Here is a 20717-nt window from a genome sequence, read left to right as displayed (position 1 = left end):
TATGGACAAGATTTGTTTGAAGTGTCAGTGATTGTGTAATTCTGCTCATACCTTTTTCTCCTGCTCAGGTGATGATGAGGAAGAGGAACCAGAGATTCCCAGCAGTCCCAGACCCAGACCCATGGCTGACCTGCAGCTCAAGGAGACAGTGGTGCCCATGCCTGATGCCAGCTCCTTTTTCATTTTTGGCCCACAGAATAAGTGAGGATTCTTGCTTGACCATTTTTGCACAAGAATGTCCAAGTAACGCATGTGTTTGGTAATAATCAAAATTTGACAAAAACACACTTTTGAATAATACAGATTAGAGCTCTTTAATTATATTAAATAAAGAGCAAACGGAAACTTTTGCTTCAACGTCCTGCATCTCAGATACTTCTCCCAAATGTTTCTATTAGTTTTAGTAGAGATCTCAACAAGTAACAATAAGCTTACAAAGTGCAATCAAAAGTCAATATTGTTGAAAATTTCAATGTAAACTTCTCATCAAATTGATTCAAATCCAGATACCTTTACCTGTATAATCTACATTCATTTTACAGCTGATGTATTTTAACTTTTGTTTCATTTGTTTCTATTTTTATTTCTCCTAAGCAATTTAAGAAGATCAAGTTGAAACTTAAATGAAACATAACTAAGAAATTCATAAAATCTCTTGAGCTACGAAAGGGAAATTTTTCTTCTGGGAATTTTTAAAACCATCCCAAAATGTCAGTAAGTAATTTACTCCTATAAGTTAGTAACTGAAAATGTGTTTGCTCAAGGTTACGGAAATTCTGCCACAGGGTCATTAACCACACCACCTTCACCAACATCATTCTCCTCTTCATCCTCCTCAGTAGTATCTCTCTGGCAGCTGAAGACCCCATCGACCCCCGTTCATTCAGAAACAAGGTACCAAACCTTCACAGATCTAAGACTGAATTTAATCATAAATGATCAGATCATAAAAATCATTGATTTCACAGGTCTTGGCTTATGCTGATATTGTCTTTACGACCGTGTTCACCATTGAGATTGTGCTGAAGGTAACACACTTGTCATCTTCATATACAGTAGATTGGTGATTCTCACGAAAACTTGGTTTTAAAAATGTCAAGCATGAAAATGTAAAAATTGCTTAAATTTACCTTTTTTCCCACCAGACATTGAAAAACAAAGTCTGGAGTAAATGGGAACATTAATTTAAAAACTTTTACTTATCATTTAACACTTTTTGTAACATAATTTAAAAAAATAGTCCTAAAAAATCTCATTACCGCAACAGTCAGAAAACATCAACACTGACATATTTTCAAAATGACATGACAAACCTGAAAGAACATAATTTGGAGATTCTGCACATGCATTTAAAATCAAAGTATTATGCTTCTATTAATTAAATTAACATTTAATAAGCATCTGTTGCGGTAATGATAATCAAAATGTCGTGTAAGCATTCTGACAAGACAATATTTCAAATTAACTGTAAAAAAATGATCTTACCTGGTAGCCATCTTGAAGTAACTGGTCCATGTGCTTGGTCACTCAAAATCAAACTTTATTAAAATTCTGTATGTGTGCTTAAACTGTTCTCAAAAAGTGTTGCGGAGGATGAGAACATCAGGCATGGACACATCATTTTCCAAATTTTTCTTCATTATTATTATACATGAATATTCAGTAAATATTTTTTCTGTCATCTAAAGTAGTCTAGCAAAACATCCATTTATTTTTATCATAATATTTTTGTGTTAATTTGATTAAATTACAACATAACGCATGTTCAAACACAGCCGGACACATTGCGGTAATGAGAATTTCAGCAGAAATGAGATAAAATTTCCAATTATAAATTCTTATGTTGAAATCACAAATTGTGCAAGGTAGAACACAGTATTGTGTTAATTCTGATGCTTTTTAATGTTACTATATTACACATTTTAAAGCTAAAATCATTAGTGCCGTGGTGTTTCAATGGTTTCGTGAGAATCACCCAGATTCACTTTATATTCATTTATATTTATATAAACATTTTAATTCAAAGACACTTACTAACACAATGAGCTACAGGAACACATTTAAATAATTTATAAATATACATACAGTTTTGTCTGCTTGACCTTTCATGCAGCCATGACATGTTGTGTATTTTCAGATGACAGTTTATGGAGCTTTCCTGCATGAAGGCTCATTCTGCCGAAACTCTTTCAATATTCTGGACCTCATTGTTGTGGCCGTATCACTCTTATCTATGGGAATGGAGTAAGTAGAATATATTTTGAATAAAGAAACAATAATTTTCATGCTTTGGCATAGGCAATATTTGGCATAGGTTCAAACACGTAATATTAAAACTTACATGCATTTCAAAAATGTTTACTTTAAAATTGACTAGAAATGATAAAGCATTTGTTTGTATGTGCAGATCTAGTACCATTTCTGTGGTGAAGATTCTCAGGGTGTTGAGGGTCCTCAGACCTTTAAGGGCCATCAACAGAGCCAAAGGATTGAAGGTTTGTATGTCTACTGCACCTTAACTTATTGAAAAGCGACAGGTGCTTTGATCTGAGGCATTTGAATTTAGATTTGGAATCAGTTTACTTCCCCCAATTCAGTTCTTTAATAAGACAGTCTATAATTTTATACAATATTACTAATATTGTATAACAGTATGTTTTATATAGTATCCTCTATAGAATTAGCTATGTCTGGCTTTCTCTCAAGGTTTTTCCCTCCTAGGACTTTTTCCCCTGGGGGGTTTCTCCTAGGGGGGTTTTTCAACCTCTGGGGAGTCAGATGACATTGGCTTAACTTAGCACTCTCTTCTATGTGTTACATTATTACTACGCTCACTAGTATGGTTTAATCTTAGCCACTGTATTCTGCTGCTTATGTTGTCTAACAATTTTTCTGTTTTTTCTGCATCTATTCATGTAAAGCTGCTTTGAAACAAACAATTGTGAAAACCGCTATATAAATAAAATTAAATAAAAAAAAAAGTCTTTCTATGCACATAGGCAGGACTTTAAATCACAATCCCATTTAGGCACTAAATACTGTTTACTCACATTCCACTTTCCAGCATGTTGTCCAGTGTATGTTCGTGGCCGTAAAGACCATTGGTAATATCGTCCTGGTCACCTTGCTCTTAAACTTCATGTTTGGCTGCATAGGCGTTCAGCTTTTTAAGGTAAGACAACACCAAATCGTACAATGTACATATATTACTATTTTATTTTTAAATGGAGGCGGTACTGATGATTGTGTTACTTTATCCTATCTCTGCAGGGCAAATTATACTCATGCACAGATCCCTTGCAAAACACAGAAATTGACTGTCAGTAAGTATTTCTGCCCACATTTCTGCGCTACTTTCTGCTTGTGTAGCTGGTCTGGATTGATGAAAAGCTAAGCAAAACTTGTTCTTGGTTGTTCTCAGAGGAACATTTATTAAGCATGTGCAGAGCTCTCTCCATGACATGGAGATTCATGAGAGAAAGTGGGTCAACAACAACTTCAACTTTGACAATGTGCTGAACGGCATGCTGGCGCTCTTCACCATCTCCACATTTGAGGGCTGGCCAGAGTAAGTCTGTGAAAATCTTGCGTTTAGATGTTTCAATCCAATAATTCTAATAGAGAGCTTCATCACATTTATATTCATTTGTATTTATATTAATTCTCAGTAATAAGCCAACTGTTACCTTTATATTATAGTAAAAAATCTAAACAATTTTGACTGTAAAAATATAACATAAATTTTTTTTAAGACCTTTATGAACTAATTTTTACAATTTATTAATATTCATATGCACACAATAGCCTCATAAAATTGTTAGTGTTAATACGATTTAAATGACAAAATCTAAGATAAGTAACAAATACCAATCCCAAATTTCCTCTACTCTTCTTTAACAGAACTCCTGTATACGGCCATAGACTCGGATTCAGTGAACTCAGGCCCTGTGTTCAATAACCGAGTGGGCATCTCCATATTCTTCGTCATCTACATAATCATCATCGCCTTCTTTATGATGAACATTTTTGTGGGCTTTGTCATCGTCACTTTCCAAGAACAAGGAGAGGAGGAGTACAAAGACTGTGAGCTGGACAAAAACCAGGTAACCAGCAAAAGATGGATGTTCCAACTATCTCACGGAAATTTTACATATTTTACAAGTTGGCTAATTCGTATTAACTCATACGACCACATTTGTACGTTTTTGTATGATTTGCATTGACCCCTGGGCCGTTGTGGTTAGGGGCAGGCTTAGGGGTTTGGTTTAGTTTTTTTTTTTTTTTTATGAGAATGGTACGTTTTTGCACAATTAACTTTGTATGAATTCATACGAATTAGCCAACTCGTAAAATATGTACGAATTCTCACAAGATCAAGCTGGATGTTCTCAGTGGCTGGTTGCATAAATTGATTAGACTAGTCCTACAAGTTAGTCATCAATGTTTTGAGTCTACATGAAAATGTACATGAATCTCATTTTAATTAAAAAAGTAAAACCGATTAGCCCAAACTAATTGCTAGTTGGTCAAACTTAAGAGACAGTCTTAACTTACCAGCTATTTTTATGCACCCGGCTCAGGTTCTCATTTATATATTGAATCTAGGCAGTCTAGAATTTTTGTGCAAACAAACAGATTTTCTGTATGCATCTGATTTGTATCTGTTTTGTGCACTTAAAGGTGCAGTGTGTAATTTTTTGAAGGATCTCTTGACAGAAATGCAAAGTATTATACAAGACTATATTATCAGGGGTGTATAAAGACTTTTCATAATGAACCGTTATGTTTTTATTACCTTAGAACGAGACATTTTTATCTACATACACCGAGGGTCCCCTTACATGGAAGTCGCCATTTTGTGCCGCCATTTTTCTACAGAAGCCCTAAACGGACAATTTTTTTTACTAAATTGTCTCCGACTATGACATGTCTGTCCGGTGGCGGCTACCGTAGCTTCTCTGTGTTTCAAAAGCGAGGGGTGAGCAGTGGATTAAGCCGTTGGTAGCAATTTTCAACTTCACCACTAGATGCCGCTAAAATTTTCACACTGCACCTTTAAATAATTCATATTTTCATTTGGTCACAAATGTTATCCTGAGATCAAGCAAAAATTGGTTTACTCGTCAGTGCAGCCAATAATCTACTAGATAATATGCATGCAAAATGACGTCCTGTATTCCCATGATGTCATAATGTTTGTCTTGTGTCCTCTCGCCCCTTACCAGCGTCAATGTGTGCAGTATGCACTGAAGGCACGACCCCTCAAGTGCTACATCCCAAAAAACCCACACCAGTACCGAGTCTGGTACTTTGTAACCTCCTGTTACTTTGAGTATCTCATGTTCTTCCTCATCATGCTCAACACACTGTGTCTTGGAATGCAGGTAAACAGCACATAAAGTTTAAGGTTAAGTCCGGTTTATTTACAAACCAATAAAATATTAAAAGAAATGGTTGTCTTTTTGGTAATGGAAATGGTAATGTACTTGGGTAAAAATAAAAGATAAAAGTTAAAGAAAACTTTGGTTTTATGTGATAGCAAAGTGTACAGTTTTTTCACCCTTGTTGCAATTTCATGCTGTAGTTCATCCATTACTCACTGTTGTGACTTTGTCTTCTCTCACTCATTTAGCACTGCAACCAGGCCGAGTATATTACCAAACTCTCTGACACTCTCAATCTCATCTTTACCGTCCTCTTCACCGCCGAGATGTTGGTCAAACTCGTTGCATTTAAAGCAAAGGTACTTCTTCTTCACTTATTCTGAAACTCCAGTAAATCATAACTCGAATTCACCTGTTCCTGTAATATGCATTTATAATGTTGGTCTATTAAGGGTTATTTCGGAGATCCTTGGAACGTGTTTGATTTTATCATTGTGATCGGCAGTATCGTTGACGTGGTCCTCAGCGAGTTGGATGTGAGTATGATGACAAAGCGGTTCTTCACAAAGCTTGTAAATCTCATTACAAAACCACAAGCATTTCAAATGGTGACCAACAATGGCTTGTATTCTAAACCTGTATTTAGCAATACATGAAGCAAAGAGGGCAGCAGGCATTCAATAACAGCATTAGTACGCAGGAGGTACTTATTTCATCGGCTCGCGCCTAGTGACTGTATATCTCATCCAATCAACCAGCGGCCAGACATGATTCATTTCACCCATGTTAATAAATGTGTCAAGTCTTGATATTAGTATCATTCACTTCACATGTTTACATAGCTGTTTAATACACACTGCTGCACATCACCAAGAATGATTTGAGGCACTTTTTGTCATCTGTATGCTGTTAATAACCACTTGATGTGCTATGTTTGTCTTTCTTTATATCCCATTTCTCTCATGCACTACATTTATTCATGTACTGTTGCATCAGTCATATCACTGTTTTATGTAACCATCCTCTGTTTTCCTCAGACTGCATTGGAGTCCAGTGGAGGACTGTGGTGTCTTCACGGTTGTGCTGTAAATATCAGTGCATGAGGCTGCTGTGTCCACACATGCACTACAACTCAAATTTGTGAATAGAAAGATGAATAGATAGGAGGATGAATAAAGTGTTTGATAGTCTTGAATTTTGTTCTGCATTGGTAATAATTGTTTCAGTGGCACTTGTAAAAGAGTGTATAGGGGTATAAGTTTTTTGGGGTGTGAAGTCATTTACATTTATTGCATGAGGGAAAGTATTTATTTTTTAAACAATTTTGCTTTAAAGTTGTGAAGAACTTTATAGAACTTTATAGTTTATATACACTACACTAAAAAAATTGCAGCATGTTTGTCAAATCAACATATATTTCATTTTACTTTAACTTAAAGGTGCAATGTGTAGATTTTAGTGGCATCCAGCAGTGAGATTGTGAATTGCAACCAACGGCTTTAGGGCTCATTATAGTTGTGCGTAGGTCCTGCGGCGTAGCTGCGATTGCGTAGGTTCTGCGGTTTTCATTTATACTTTTGCGTCATCCGCGTCGACGTGCAAACACACGCGCAGACCGCTGGTAGGCAGTATCCACGCGTGTAACCACAATAGCAGCGCGACCATCAAAGAAGAAGAAGCTTGGCAAGTTAACCCACAAACGAAGAAGAAACAGCAACTTGTGTATGATTTGAGAAGACCAGCAATGATGGAAGTAAATAAACAGTTCTGGTGGACCAATCACAGCGCTTGCGGTCTGCGTAGAAAGGACGCGCTGTTAAAAAATTTGCGAGGTGCATGTCAAGCAACGCAGAGCTACACACAGGCTACGGATAACCTACGGGGTAGAGCTAATGCACGACTATAAATCGGGCTTTAGTCCACCGTTCACCGAAACGCATAGAGAAACTACAGTAACCACCACAGGACAAACATGTTGTCTTTTAAAGGGGGTCGCACACAGGACGTGCAGCTCAGCGCTGCGCCATTCTAAAAAACTCAAACACCTTGTTCTCTATGAGTATACGCACACCGGCGCAGATAGGTGGCGCCTGTCCGCGCCGCCCAGCTACGATTCAGGATGTTGCTCAAATCCCTGTTGCGCCACAGAGCGCCACTCACATAGTTTAACATTAAATAACATCATATTTGTCCCAAATCAATAACGATTAACATTGGCTGCTAACGTATATTTTGCATTTTGAAGTAGACACTATCTGACGGACGAAGCTTGTGCTATTTAATGTCCACTTCCGGTTTACGATACCTCAGAGTTGTCATAGACGCGACTCGATGCGTCGCGCTGCTGAGCTGCGCCGCCGGTGTGCGACCCCCTTAAGATAAAATACAGTAGTGACAAAACACGTTTTGTAGAGCAGTTTGTCCATTTAGGGCTACTGTAGAAAAATGGCGGCACAAAATGGCGACTTCCATGTAAGGGGACCCCGCCATAGATATGTATATAAAGGCTAGATGGCTCGTCCGCGCTGCTGGCCAATTAAGTGCAACGTCCGCATTTTGGCATTTTTACGACAGGGCGCTCGCTCACTCGTAGCATTGAGTTTTAATGATGCAGGTACTTTTAAATGACCATAACTTGCTTAATTTTTTACCGATTTTCAAACGGTTTGGTTTGTTATAAACGTCAAAGATGTACCTATGACACTGCATACCTATACTAAAAATAAAAAATAAATTCATGAAACATGTTAAAGCATCCAGAATTATAGCCACGTTAATAACGTTTGTAAAAACCCAAACCGTTTGAAAATCGGTAGAAAATTGAGCAAGTTATGGTCATTTAAAAGTACCTGCACCATTAAACTCAATGCTACGAGTGAGCGAGCGCCCTGTCGTAAGATGGCCGCCAGGTGATGCCGTTAGGGACTCCGCCTTGAGCCATCTAGCCTTTATATACATATCTATGGACCCCGCTGTATGTAGGTAATTACGCCTCATTCTAAGGTAATAAACCCATAAAAGTTCATTATGAAAGACACACCACTGATAATATAGTTATGTATATTATATTGCATTCCTGTCTTTAGATCCTTCTAAAAGTTACACAATGCACCTTTAAAAAAAATAAGTAAAACAATTTCAACTTGATTTTATATGTCAACTTTTTTATGCCAAAACTTTAAAAAGAAGGTTGAATTGACTTGCAAAACCAAGTTTTAACCTCATGCTGCATATTTTTTCAACATTTGAAGTGGACCAAAAGCTTTTATAAAAGTTGAACATTTAGACAATTTTTGATCTACTTCAAATGTTAAATAGTGACTAATATATAATGTAATGCAAATACAAAAAAGTGACTCTTATCATTGATGAAAATAATGAGTCTATTTGTGTTTCAGGAGGTGAACCCAATGCAAGCCATAGCTGTAAGTAATTCTTCATCTGCCTTGTTAATAAATGATATCTTGTTTAATATTTAAGATGTTATTAAATTCTTTATTTAATTATAGGATGAAGAAAATGTCAAAATTACCATCACCTTCTTCCGTCTGTTCCGTGTGCTGCGTCTGATTAAACTGCTCAATCGTTCAGAGGGGATCAGGAACCTTCTGTGGACCTTTATAAAATCCTTTCAGGTCAGATGATGTGACCTTGCATGTGCAATTCCAACTAAAATCATTTTTTTGTGATTTACTGCTCTAAAATCATCGTACATAATGTAAAGAACATTTTTTGAAATAACCTTGAGATCTTTATATGGACTAAGGAAGGCTATGTCAAAGATTAAAATCAAACGTTGATGCTCCTAATCTCAAAATTGGATTAGGATGTGCTAATATTGTAATTCACCCGATATCGCATTGCAATAGCAATGGCATGGTCAGGGGTTCAATTCTCATTTTCTGAAGATAATTTTCAGCATATAATTTTCAGACTTCACTTCAGTGTATCCATACAGTATTTTACAGTCTATTATTATGTGTTGATTTATGCAGGCACTGCCTCATGTGGCTCTGCTCATTATAATGCTGTTCTTCATCTATGCTGTCATTGGGATGCAGGTGAGCTGAACCTTACTGGTTCCACACAATTGTTGAAATTTAATGTAGTTTCTCCAGTTTCTGTTTTCTTTTCTTATTTCTCTCTCTCTCTCTCTCTTTCTCTCTCTCTCTCTCTCTCTGAAGATGTTTGGTAAAGTTGCGCTGGTCGATGGTACTGAGATTAACCGCAACAACAACTTTCAAACCTTCCCGCAAGCTGTTTTGTTATTATTTCGGTAAGCCGAACATGTAAGAATAGCAGGAAAATGAAAATAGGAGCCTGTATTAGATTATCTGATCAATATTTGGGTTGACAGTGTGGCCACTGGAGAGCGATGGCATAAGATCATGCTGGCCTCTATGTATGGAAAACTTTGTGACCCCAAATCAGACTTTGGCCCTGGAGAAGAGTACACCTGCGGCTCCAGCATTTCTGTCTTCTACTTCCTCAGCTTTTACATGCTGAATGCATTTTTGGTAAGCAGATGTGAAGCTAGTGTTTCTCCAACATGCTTAAACTGTTAAAAATGTCTGTAGAAATTACAGTATTACTGGTATCTGTTTGCCAGTAACTTACTGTAGATTTAAATGTCTGTTTTTTAACAGTTTTTTCAAAGTTAAATGAACGTCAAACTTTACTTTGCATGAAGCTGTTATTTTATATTTTTATTCTGTTAAGACAAAGACTTGTTTAATGTTCGTTTAACTTTGAACAAACTGTTGCCAGTAAATAACATACATTTAAATCTACAGTAAGTTACTGCCAACAGCTGCATAACTACAGCAAAAGTACAGTACTTTTTTTTTTACGATTCACAGTTTGGTCACTAAATGCTAAGCAGGTTTGAATGCAGTAATGTATCAGCATTATTCATTGTTTTGTGTAGATTATCAATTTGTTTGTGGCCGTCATTATGGACAACTTTGACTACCTCACTCGTGATTGGTCGATCCTCGGCCCGCATCACCTGGATGAATTCAAGAAGATCTGGGCGGAGTACGATCCTGAAGCGACGTGAGTACAAGAAAACCGTTCTTCAGATCTCAAGCATTGTTCAACATTGTGGGCTTTACAGTAATAAACTATTGAGTTATGTCGTTTTGTATATTTCAAAAGTGGACGAATCAAACATCTGGATGTAGTCACTCTTTTGCGGAGGCTTCAGCCACCGTTGGGTTTTGGGAAATTCTGTCCTCATCGCTCTGCATGTAAGGTAAGGCAGATAATAGGACTTCTCCATGTGGATAATCTGCTTGAATCATCCATTTCAATGTGGATTTCAAGGTTTGTTTGTCAATTTTCACCTCAGAGACTGATTTCTATGAACATGCCGCTGAACAGTGATGGAACAGTGACCTTCAATGCTACTCTCTTTGCACTGGTCAGAACCGCTTTGAAGATCAAAACTGAAGGTGAGTATTGGTTGATGGACCTGAATGTAATTGCCTGGTCAAAACTTGTGGTGGCTTTGTAGATTTTATGAAAAAAAAATGCTATAATACCATCCATTCTGTATTTTTTCATATTTTTATATTATTTAATGTCTTAACTGCTTACACTAATATGTATAAAAAAAGTAAATCTGCTTTGCAAAAATACAAAATTGTAAAAAGTGCTCTAGAAGTAAAATTGAGTTCAATTGGATTGTTAGGAAACTTCGAGCAGGCTAATGAGGAATTGAGAGCCATTATCAAGAAGATCTGGAAACGGACCAGTATGAAGTTGTTGGACCAGGTTATTCCTCCCATTGGAGGTGAGATGGCTGTCATGATATAAAAGTGTGTTCCTGCAGCTCAATTGGAAAGCATTGCATAAGCAGCACAAAGGGTCATGGGTTCAGGGAACACACATACTGATAAAAATGTATAGTTTGAATGCACTGTAACATGCTTTAGATAAACTTCTTATGTAAATGAGTCAAACTAGTAAATTATGCTTTCTTGTGTTGATGATGTTGGTTTGACATGAACTATCTGCTATAGAGGACGAGGTCACCGTTGGAAAATTCTACGCCACATTTCTCCTTCAGGAACACTTCCGCAAGTTCATGCAGCGACAGGAGGAATACTACGGTTACCGGCCAACCAAAAAGAATGCTGCGGAGATTAAGGTAAACCTGATGGGAAATGCCAAAGCTTTCTTAAAGGGATAGTTCACCCAAAAATAAAAATGTTGTCATCATTTTCTCATCATCATGTTTTTTTTCATGTGTGTTTTACAGGCAGGTCTGCGCAGCATCGAGGAGGAGGCAGCAACTGAATTGCACAGGGCCATCTCAGGTGACCTGATCGCAGAGGATGAGATGGACCGTGCAATGGAGGCTGGAGAGGAGGGCATTTACAGGGTGGGCAGTAAAGCATTTTTATAAAGCTCATGCAATGATAGTAGTCTGAGTGTTTGAGTGTAACTTATTAATAATTTTACTTATCCTCTGCAGCGGACAGGAGGTCTGTTTGGAATTCATGTTGACCCCTTTGCCTCTGAGCCCAACAGCCCCCTATCCACGCATATGACTAGTCAGAGACCCCTTCATTTTACAGAGACCCATCCGGAGGACATCGAGTCCCCCCCTCACTCTGTCTTCCTCCCGAACACTGAGTTCTTCCCTGATAACATGCCAATGACAAGCAACACCAATAACAACGCCAACTTCATTGAAGAGTGAGTATTTCATAACAAGGAAAATGTACGCAATGCAAATTCACAATGATTAATGCTTATTTGTTGGTGTTTTTAGCATTTCCTCCGGGTTTTCATTTGAGACTGAGTCTCAAGACATAAGTAAGTGTAATATTATGTTGAATTTGTTACTTTGACAGTCACATTGAATTGCTGAAGATGTCTAAGCCAATCAAACATTCACCTACAGGAGATTCTAGTTCGTATGGGGGCGGAGCTTCAGGTTTTGATGACGGAAGGCTGTCGAATTACACTGTGAGGACAGATATCACACAGGTATGGACAGATGTCACACATATATACAATATAGGGTTCTGATGTAAAACTTTCTTAGTGCTTCAGACAGGTTTTCTTGTGAATTAGCATTATTTATCAGGCTCTTATATTTAGGTTCAGTCATTTAATTGGCCTTGAACATGTTATAAGTCATTATAGCATGGACCTCTTGAATGCTTTATTCTGATTGGTTAAGAATTGTTCCATGGGTATTGATTATGTTTCCGTAAGATGCACACCTGACTTGTCAAATGACTTAAAATAACCACCATAGCAATGTTTGTGGTAACTGTGGTATAAGCGGAATAATTGACTCCGGTCCTTTAAATTATTTGAAAATATTGCACACATTGGGTGTGCATTATTTTCGAATAATTCAACGGCCTGTTGTCAATTATTCCTTATGCATTTGAAATGCCATTTTGTCATTTTAGTCTATTCATTGGTATTTAACTATTTTGACTTTAACTTCAAAACCCTCTAAGTGCAAAAATAAGTGAAAGCTTTTGTATCTGAGCTTTTCAAAAATATACCAGATACAGCGGGGAAAATAAGTATTTGCCATTTATCAGTAAGGGGTTTCTAAGTGGGTTATTGACACTACATTTTCACCAGATGTAGCCATCAAGCCAAATATTGAATTTATACAAAGAAATCAGAACATTTAAGTATACAAGTTGAGTCATAATAAATAATGGCAAAGAAAGCCAGGATATCACCTGAAATCTGTCAGTATTGAGAGAGAAACCCTGTCCCCTATCAGTACTAATTGATATCAGCTGCTTAAGTCCTAATTGATGGCCTATAAAGGCTTCTCATTACCCAGGAGGCACACAGAAAAGACTTCATGATGGGTAAAAACAAAGAGCTCTCTCAAGATCTTTGTAATCTTATTGTTGAAAAGCATTTTGATGGGAATGGTTATAGCCACATTTCCAGAATGCTACATGTTCCTGTGAGCACTGTGGGGGCCATTATCCGGAAATGGAAAGAGCATCACTTCACCATAAACCGGCCATGATCAGGTGCTCCACGTATGATCCCTGTAGGACAGTTCTCCAAGAGCCGAGAACCACTCGGGCAGAACTTCAGAAAGACCTTGCATCAGCAGGTACTGTTGTTTCAAAGAAAACTATAAGCAATGCCCTGAACCGCCATGGCATCCATGCACGCTCACAAGGCAAGACTCCATTGCTGAACAAAAAGCTTGTTGAGGCTCGGTTAAAGTTTGCAAAAGAGCATTTGGAGAAGCCTGTGGATTATTGGGAGACTATAGTATGGTCAGATGAAAGCAAAATTGAACTTTTTGGCAGTCATTCTACACACCATGTTTGAAGAAAAAATGGCACTGCCCACCACCCCAAGAACACCATACCACCAGATAAGTTTGGGGGTGGAAGCATCATGGTTTGGGGCTGCTTTTCAGCAAGGGGTACTGGCAGACTTCATATTATTGAAGGCAGGATGAATGGAGAAATGTACCGGGAGATTCTGGATAAAAATCTGCTGCCATCCACCAGAAAGCTGAAAATGAAAAGAGGGTGGACAAACAAAAGGCCAAGGAAACAATGAAGTGGTTTCAAAGAAAGAAAATCAAGTTGCTTGAATGGGCCAGTCAATCACCTGACCTAAATCCCATAGAAAATCTATGGAGAGAACTGAAGTTCAAAGTTCATAAAAGAGGCCCAAGGAACCTTCAAGATTTAAATGGGCCAGAATCACTCCTGAACAATGCAGACGACCTGTCTCTCCATACAAGATGCGTCTAGAAGCTGTAATCACCAACAAAGTATTAAATAAAGTGTGTTCAATACTTTTCACTCTGTCATTTCACTTTATTTATTATGACTCAACTTGTATACTTAAATGTTCTGGTTTCTTTGTATGAATTCAATATTTGGCTTGATGGCTACATCTGGTGGAAATTTTGTGTCAAAGCCCACTTAGAAATTCCCTTACTGATAAAAATGCTGATGTGTCAAATACTTATTGATGTGTCAACAACTCATTTTAAAAACCTCTCTCACTTTTCTCTTTGTGTCATTATAGCAATTCCCCTATAATCCCTCTTATGGTACTTCAGAGAATCGTCCAGATGATTCGCCAGCCACCAACAAACTTATTCAGGAGGTAAACTTGTTTTTTACCAGGCTACATCTAAACTTTCTAAAATACACCGATGTTCTCAAGCTAAATGAAAAGACATCTTAGAAAAAACTATTTATTCGTGTTTTCCCATCATCCCACAGGCACTGCGAGGTGGTGGACTAGATTCCTTGGCTGACGACCCAAAGTTTGTGTCTGTGACTAGAAAGGAATTATCAGAAGCCATTAATATTGGCCTAGATGATATGGAAGGTTTGGCTAAAGGTATTCTAAAGGAGAAGTGCCCCAATCCACCGAAACGTAAACGTCGTCCCATCCCAGTTCCACCCAGCGCCAAGCCCAGAGAAGACACTAGTGCGGTGTAGACATTTTAAGTTATTATCATTTATGTGGCATCATGAATTTTCTTTGAATTTTCTGCCCTTGTTCAAGTTCACCTGCTTGACAGTCTATAAACAGGTAGTGTTGGTTGTTTTGAAAGATGTTTTTTCAAAGAAAGTGATCACATTGAGAAATAACAATGTTTATTTCTTTATAGTCTGATCTTTGCTATGCTATTTCTGTTCCACTAAGTGGTAAAATGCATAGAAATGAACAACTGTCACAATAGTGCTGAACTTTGTGTATTTTTTCGAATGGGCAGTTTGATTCAGGAAGTGATTCTGAAGATATCAGACATCCTGCATTGAAGTGATCACACTTCAGTTCTGTAAACATGACAGCTGAGTGAGATGGATATAATACAGACAAATGTCTTCTTTTGTAATCTGGAGCCACCGAAGGAAAGCGTTTTTACATGTACTTGTGGTAGAGCGATGGTTTAAACTGCACATGTAAAAGTGAAATGGCTGACAGCTGTTATTTTATGTTCACTGGACACATTATTTGTTTTGAAATGAAGCGTTATGACTTGTTTACAAGAGAAGTTTTAAAGAGGAATCCTGTATACATATAACATAAATTGATACCTGCACATAATAAAATAGTTTTTTAATGATGTATGCTATTGAAAAATTTATACACAGGGAAAGGGTTAAAGCAAGCACATGCAAAGCACTTCATTTGTATTTTACTTTACATTTACACATTTAGCAGTTTTGATCCTCATTTTATTGAAAGCAACGAGGAAAGAAGGTCTGATAAAGCCTTCATTAATCTTTAAAACGTGGCATTTCATTTGTTAATTGAGCTCATTTACATGTTTTTGATTTAGGAGATTTTACATTCTTGAGCCTTAATTCCTAAAGAAATGCACACTGGGTACCATATGGTAAAAGTTCAGTTTTTGTCTGGAATATGCAAAGGGTTAACGTTTGTTTCTATTCAAGTATTTCTTTAATTAGCCTTTTGGTTTTATTGAATGCCGAGATTATGGGAATGGGATCAGGACCGTGACGCAGGCCGGATTCGAACCTGTGTCCCTGTAAGCTGCTTTTTTACTTTTTAGCACACTTGCGCTACCCACTGTGCTGACTTTATTTTATTTTTAATTATAAGAGCCTAGAGGAGTTTTTGGCACATTTGTTGTAGAAAATATGTGATGCTTGCTTTGACCTGTCATTGTAATGCACATTGCAGTAATACATATTGTATAATCACATCCTAAATACAGTTAGTACAGGTGCTTTTTTATTTATAGTAACCGAAGTCCTCTCACTTCAGATTTGGACTTCATTAACTGCATCATACACATTTTAAAGTATATTTTAATAAAAACTTGACTATTAACTGTAATACCATGGACTGAAGTCTTAAAGCTGAATGTTTTTCTGTGTTAAATCTGATCCGTGTTTGATTTTCATTGCATACACACAACTTACACTTAAGTCATTGTGTGTTTTAACTGAGGTTAAGATTTAAATAAACAGAGACAATTTACTGTTTAGTTGTTTTATTCACTCAAAGTATCATTAACAGGAAAATATGCTAATTAAGTTAAACAACTATTTAAAAAAAATCAATCATACACTATTGTCTGGCAAGTATCTGTACTATAACTGGACTAGATCATAATATTAAATTTGGTACAGGTCATCAGTGTTACCTATTGGGGGAACAGATGCCCGCCATTAATATTAAGCTTGACATTATGTTTGCCTGTGAGTATATGACAGCTGAAAAGCAGCTGTAAATAGCACAGAGCGAAAGCTTGTATTTCTAATCTTTGCTCTAGATCAGATGGAGTGATGAGCTTTCTATAAACACTGCAGCTGAACTTCATACTGTACTCTGGATAGGGTAACATGAGAACAGCTCACGATTCTATTAATACTTCAACATGCTATATAGCTCAAGCCTCTTATGGTGTTAAACTAAATACACAAAAGGGAGATAAGAGTGAGGTGTGTTTTTACAAATTTGTATATTGTTATATTGACATCATAAATTTACAAGAAAACTTCTTTATTCACTGTAAAACTAAGAGAAATACATAGCATTTTTTTTATAGTCATTCAAGGTGTCAACAGAATAAGATAAGCAGTATTTCCAAACATTGTACAATGACAAAATATGGTAATTAATTACAAGCTACTTATTTCGTAGGGAATTTTTGCTGATTTGAACAAATTTCACATATAATGTGTAATGAAACAACTCAAGCTGGCAAATTTTCAAACTTAGAAAATACAAAACAATGTCTTAAGGTCCTGTTGGCCAATGGTGAAAAATGACATCTTCAGAGCTCTGATGTGACAAACAGCACATTTTAATCAGTCCATTTTTGTGACGCATCCTCCTCATATGAAGTAGTGAGGTTTCTTAACATTTATGCCATATTCTGTCAAGGCCGGAGTCAAATCTTCCATTGTCAGTGTGTACTTTTTGTCCTTGAATTAGATGAGATTAGATTTATCTCAAAAGTGAATTAGAGATTTACACCACACAAAATTGCAATTTTGTTACAATATGTAAATTTTTGTTTGCTGAATTGAATATATAAAAATTAATCAAACCTTAGCTTTGTTCCTAGAACTGCCAGAGGCTGTTCCCTTCATTTTGCAATGCTGCAGTGCGTCATTCGCAATGTCGGAGATGAACTTCTGGGATGCCAGGGAGATGAGGCGGATTCTGTCGAAGATCTCGTCATTTTATAAATAAGTTTATGAGTGAAAACACTTTTATGTCACAAGAACTAGAAGCAAATGAAGAGTTTGATTCCAAAACGCGATAAATGCTTTTTTATTAGTTACCACCAAAATCAGTATTGCATCTGATCAGTATTAAAAAGTAAATTCTTAATTTTATGCAAAATCTGATATCCGGCGTGTTATTCTGTCATCTTTTCTCCCTTTTTTCCAAACCGCGACAAACGGCAGTCCTCCTTCTCTGCAGAATGCAATAAATCCGCTCAACCAATCACAGCGCACAGTTCACGCATTGTAAACAATAAGGGCGGCGCTTTGAATACACGGAATCCTAGTTTTCCTCATCTACTTTGTACTTCGTGATCAACAAACAAAGAAACAAAATAGTAATTTTGATGGTATTGATAAACCTGTGGTGGTTTTCTGTGGCAGGGAAGAAATGTAAGCCATCAAAATTGAATAATTTACACGAGAGGCACTCGGGCGAAGTAAAAATACTGTCTGTCGCTTGTTCTCACACGACAGCATCAAGCTTCTGTCATGCTAACACATTGACTCCAGCAGATCTTATGAAAAACTTTCCATTATTTTACGCTAAGTAAACAAATATCGAGCAGAACCAAAACACTTTACAGCTGATCGCTGTCAAAAAAGTTCAGCGACGATGTCCCAAGGATGACAGCAGCAATGATATGTTCTTATTATGATAAAGCAAGTGTTTTTTATTAATGCCATTAATGTTTATTTTTTTCAATCAGTGTATACCACTAGTCAACTACATTAATATAACATGGCAAATATGAATGCACATTTATATATTGATTCAATAGATTTATAGCATTTAGAAAAAAAAACTATTGCATTTTGCGGATTTTATAATAAATCTTTGAAAATTAAATTAAGGATTTAAATTTTAAATGTTATTATAACCTAAAGATGCTATGTGAAAGTTTGTAACAGAAAATAGGGGATTTTATCTTGTCACTTTCTTGGTATAGAAAACACATTTTACCGAATTAGTCAAAATGGATTTATTGCGTTTCGAAACCAAACTCTTTAAATGCAAATAATTCTTCTTTAAACTACGCATTAACAACAACTTTATTATTATTATTAACTTGGTATTTCATTGAAACTGTTCCAGCAAAACCTGGCACCCTTGATATGGTCTTTACCATCTACAACAGGGGTGTCCAAAGTCGGTCTTGGAGGGCCTGTGTCCTGCAGAGTTTAGCTAAAACTTCCCTCACCACACCTGCCTCAAAGTATCTAATCTGCCTAGTAAGACCTGGATTAGCTGGATCAGGTGTGTTTGATTAGGGTTGAAATAAAACTCTGCAGAGACACCGGCCCTCCAGGAGCAGGAATGGACACCCCTGATCTACACAGATAAGCGGCTGGAGAGAACATTGTGTAACTCACATTCTTGGATCTGATGCTTCAAAACCAGCTCGGTTTAGGTAGTATCCTGTGACTGCATCTGGGATCTAAAACAAAGACATGCTGTTAACCGCAATTCACAAAACTTACAGTTATGAATTTCTCCCCAAAGTTACTTAAAGCACATTCAGTGTATACATTTTTATCAGTATGATATACTTAAAATATGGGATCATGTCAGAACTCACTGTAGGGGTGTAGTCTTCCAACTGCATCAGGAAGTCAGCCAGGGGTGTAGTTGAGATAACGGGTTTTACATCGCCATTGGCGATCCCTGTGGGCACATACACCCCGTTAGACACAGCGGAGTCCGATGATGGGGTTGCCATGGCAGCCGACGTGGGAACTGTGTGACAGAAATACGACAGATGTTCGCAAACAGGCTGAGTATTTATTATTATTATTATTTAATGACATAATGAAATAGTAGCAACTACATTCACAGAGAAAAAGAACGTGAAAAAACAAGAGAGACATTTATGATATCAATACATTTACAATTAAGAGTCAGAAAGAAAAGCACTAACGTTACTTAACAACAACAAGATGCTGAATCTCCAAACATACACCAACTTTGTGAATTAATTCATACAGTAACGTTACCAAGTTTAATGATTTATGTATAGTAAATATGACTATGCATCCGTCTGGCTACAGGCAGCGTCATACAATAAAACAGTCGCATAGATGATTTCACACACCGTTCGTGCTGCCGACGGCAGGGATGCTGCTGGCGTTTGTGGATGTGCTGTTCGCGACACAGTTGCTGCTGGAGATGGATGTGGCTGCTGCTGCTGTCTGTCCTGTTTGCGGAAGATCCACGTTCATCTTCGTAGATTAGCCGCAGTGTTTCAATACAGCGGGTTTAAGGATCAAATTATGCGCCGTTTAAACTCAATGTTTAAATGTTTACGTAAATGATGAGTGGCGCGATCTTTAAAGCATTTAAAGTAGCGATTTAGCAATAATTCAATCGCAGGACAAAATATTTACGAAGGAAAGCGCGTCACGTGATGTTCACTTCCGTGTGCAACGTGCAATACTGTCCGACGTGCTTTATTTAATAGTTCCGGAGTCGAGTACGTCTTAGACAACATAAATCTTGATCAAGCATCTTGGTAATTAGTATACGTATGAAATATACAGTAAACTTGCATTAAATAATTACATTTAGTTTAAAAAATATAGAGGAAATTACAGTGTCTGAAAATAGAGGGTATGCACGTGACGTCTCCTTCGGCGAAAGTGCCTGCGGTCACTGAGTGGCAAAAGACAGAGCGGCAGAATGTCAGTGTGAAATCAGCGAAAACACGGTGAAAACGCGTCTAAATGGGCTGTTGTGAGATAGATTGTACTAACAGATTAACAAGAATTCGTTTTACAGACTGCAAAAAAAAAAACGAAAGGAGAAGTAAATTGATCGTTCATGCCAACGTCCGCAGACCACAGGCAAGTTACTAGGATCACTATCAAGCAGAGGTTTTACTTTCTACTTAAAAGTATTTTTTCATGTATTTGTATTTTATCAGTGTTTTTCTTTGGAAAACATACATTCCAAAGCATATTATCATAATTTTTACTAAAAATTACATTTAATAAATACAAGTTTTTGTTTTACATTTAATATTTAAGTACATTAACGTACTTTTACCAAAGTAAAATTACACAATTTAAATTTAATTAAGTTAGGTATTAAATAAATTTT

The 20717-nt window shown here is 37.0% G+C and overlaps 2 protein-coding genes across 2 annotated transcripts in view; one reads left to right on the top strand and one right to left on the bottom strand.

Annotated features, from left to right (window-relative positions):
• cacna1sb (calcium channel, voltage-dependent, L type, alpha 1S subunit, b) overlaps positions 1 to 16220 on the top strand; it is a 30974-nt gene extending 14754 nt beyond the window's left edge. The window contains exons 17-45 of the mRNA XM_073867826.1: positions 69 to 201; positions 765 to 894; positions 969 to 1028; positions 2138 to 2244; positions 2408 to 2495; positions 3065 to 3172; positions 3271 to 3323; positions 3422 to 3568; positions 3902 to 4103; positions 5226 to 5384; positions 5633 to 5743; positions 5837 to 5920; positions 6422 to 6469; positions 8783 to 8809; positions 8894 to 9019; positions 9380 to 9445; positions 9569 to 9660; positions 9742 to 9901; positions 10312 to 10439; positions 10542 to 10638; positions 10735 to 10837; positions 11077 to 11178; positions 11408 to 11535; positions 11647 to 11769; positions 11863 to 12086; positions 12163 to 12206; positions 12295 to 12380; positions 14430 to 14510; positions 14630 to 16220. Of these exons, the coding sequence (XP_073723927.1) occupies positions 69 to 201; positions 765 to 894; positions 969 to 1028; positions 2138 to 2244; positions 2408 to 2495; positions 3065 to 3172; positions 3271 to 3323; positions 3422 to 3568; positions 3902 to 4103; positions 5226 to 5384; positions 5633 to 5743; positions 5837 to 5920; positions 6422 to 6469; positions 8783 to 8809; positions 8894 to 9019; positions 9380 to 9445; positions 9569 to 9660; positions 9742 to 9901; positions 10312 to 10439; positions 10542 to 10638; positions 10735 to 10837; positions 11077 to 11178; positions 11408 to 11535; positions 11647 to 11769; positions 11863 to 12086; positions 12163 to 12206; positions 12295 to 12380; positions 14430 to 14510; positions 14630 to 14851 (3239 nt within the window). The 3' untranslated portion in view covers positions 14852 to 16220. The remainder of the gene's footprint in view (positions 1 to 68; positions 202 to 764; positions 895 to 968; positions 1029 to 2137; positions 2245 to 2407; positions 2496 to 3064; positions 3173 to 3270; positions 3324 to 3421; positions 3569 to 3901; positions 4104 to 5225; positions 5385 to 5632; positions 5744 to 5836; positions 5921 to 6421; positions 6470 to 8782; positions 8810 to 8893; positions 9020 to 9379; positions 9446 to 9568; positions 9661 to 9741; positions 9902 to 10311; positions 10440 to 10541; positions 10639 to 10734; positions 10838 to 11076; positions 11179 to 11407; positions 11536 to 11646; positions 11770 to 11862; positions 12087 to 12162; positions 12207 to 12294; positions 12381 to 14429; positions 14511 to 14629) is intronic.
• Positions 16221 to 16872: 652 nt separating this feature from the next.
• taf10 (TAF10 RNA polymerase II, TATA box binding protein (TBP)-associated factor) lies at positions 16873 to 20058 on the bottom strand. Its single transcript, XM_055167484.2, has 5 exons — positions 19714 to 20058; positions 19201 to 19358; positions 18995 to 19059; positions 17441 to 17555; positions 16873 to 17314 (listed from the first exon to the last, which is right to left on the bottom strand). The coding sequence occupies exons 1-5, from the start codon at positions 19838 to 19840 to the stop codon at positions 17225 to 17227; spliced, it is 555 nt and encodes a 184-aa protein (XP_055023459.1). The 5' UTR covers positions 19841 to 20058; the 3' UTR covers positions 16873 to 17224.
• Positions 20059 to 20717: the final 659 nt, after the last annotated feature.

This window comes from Misgurnus anguillicaudatus, chromosome 5 (assembly GCF_027580225.2).
Source record: "Misgurnus anguillicaudatus chromosome 5, ASM2758022v2, whole genome shotgun sequence".
Classification (NCBI taxonomy): Eukaryota; Metazoa; Chordata; class Actinopteri; order Cypriniformes; family Cobitidae; genus Misgurnus; species Misgurnus anguillicaudatus.
Note: the sequence above shows the minus strand (reverse complement) of the source record. Positions and strands in the feature narration are given on the sequence as shown.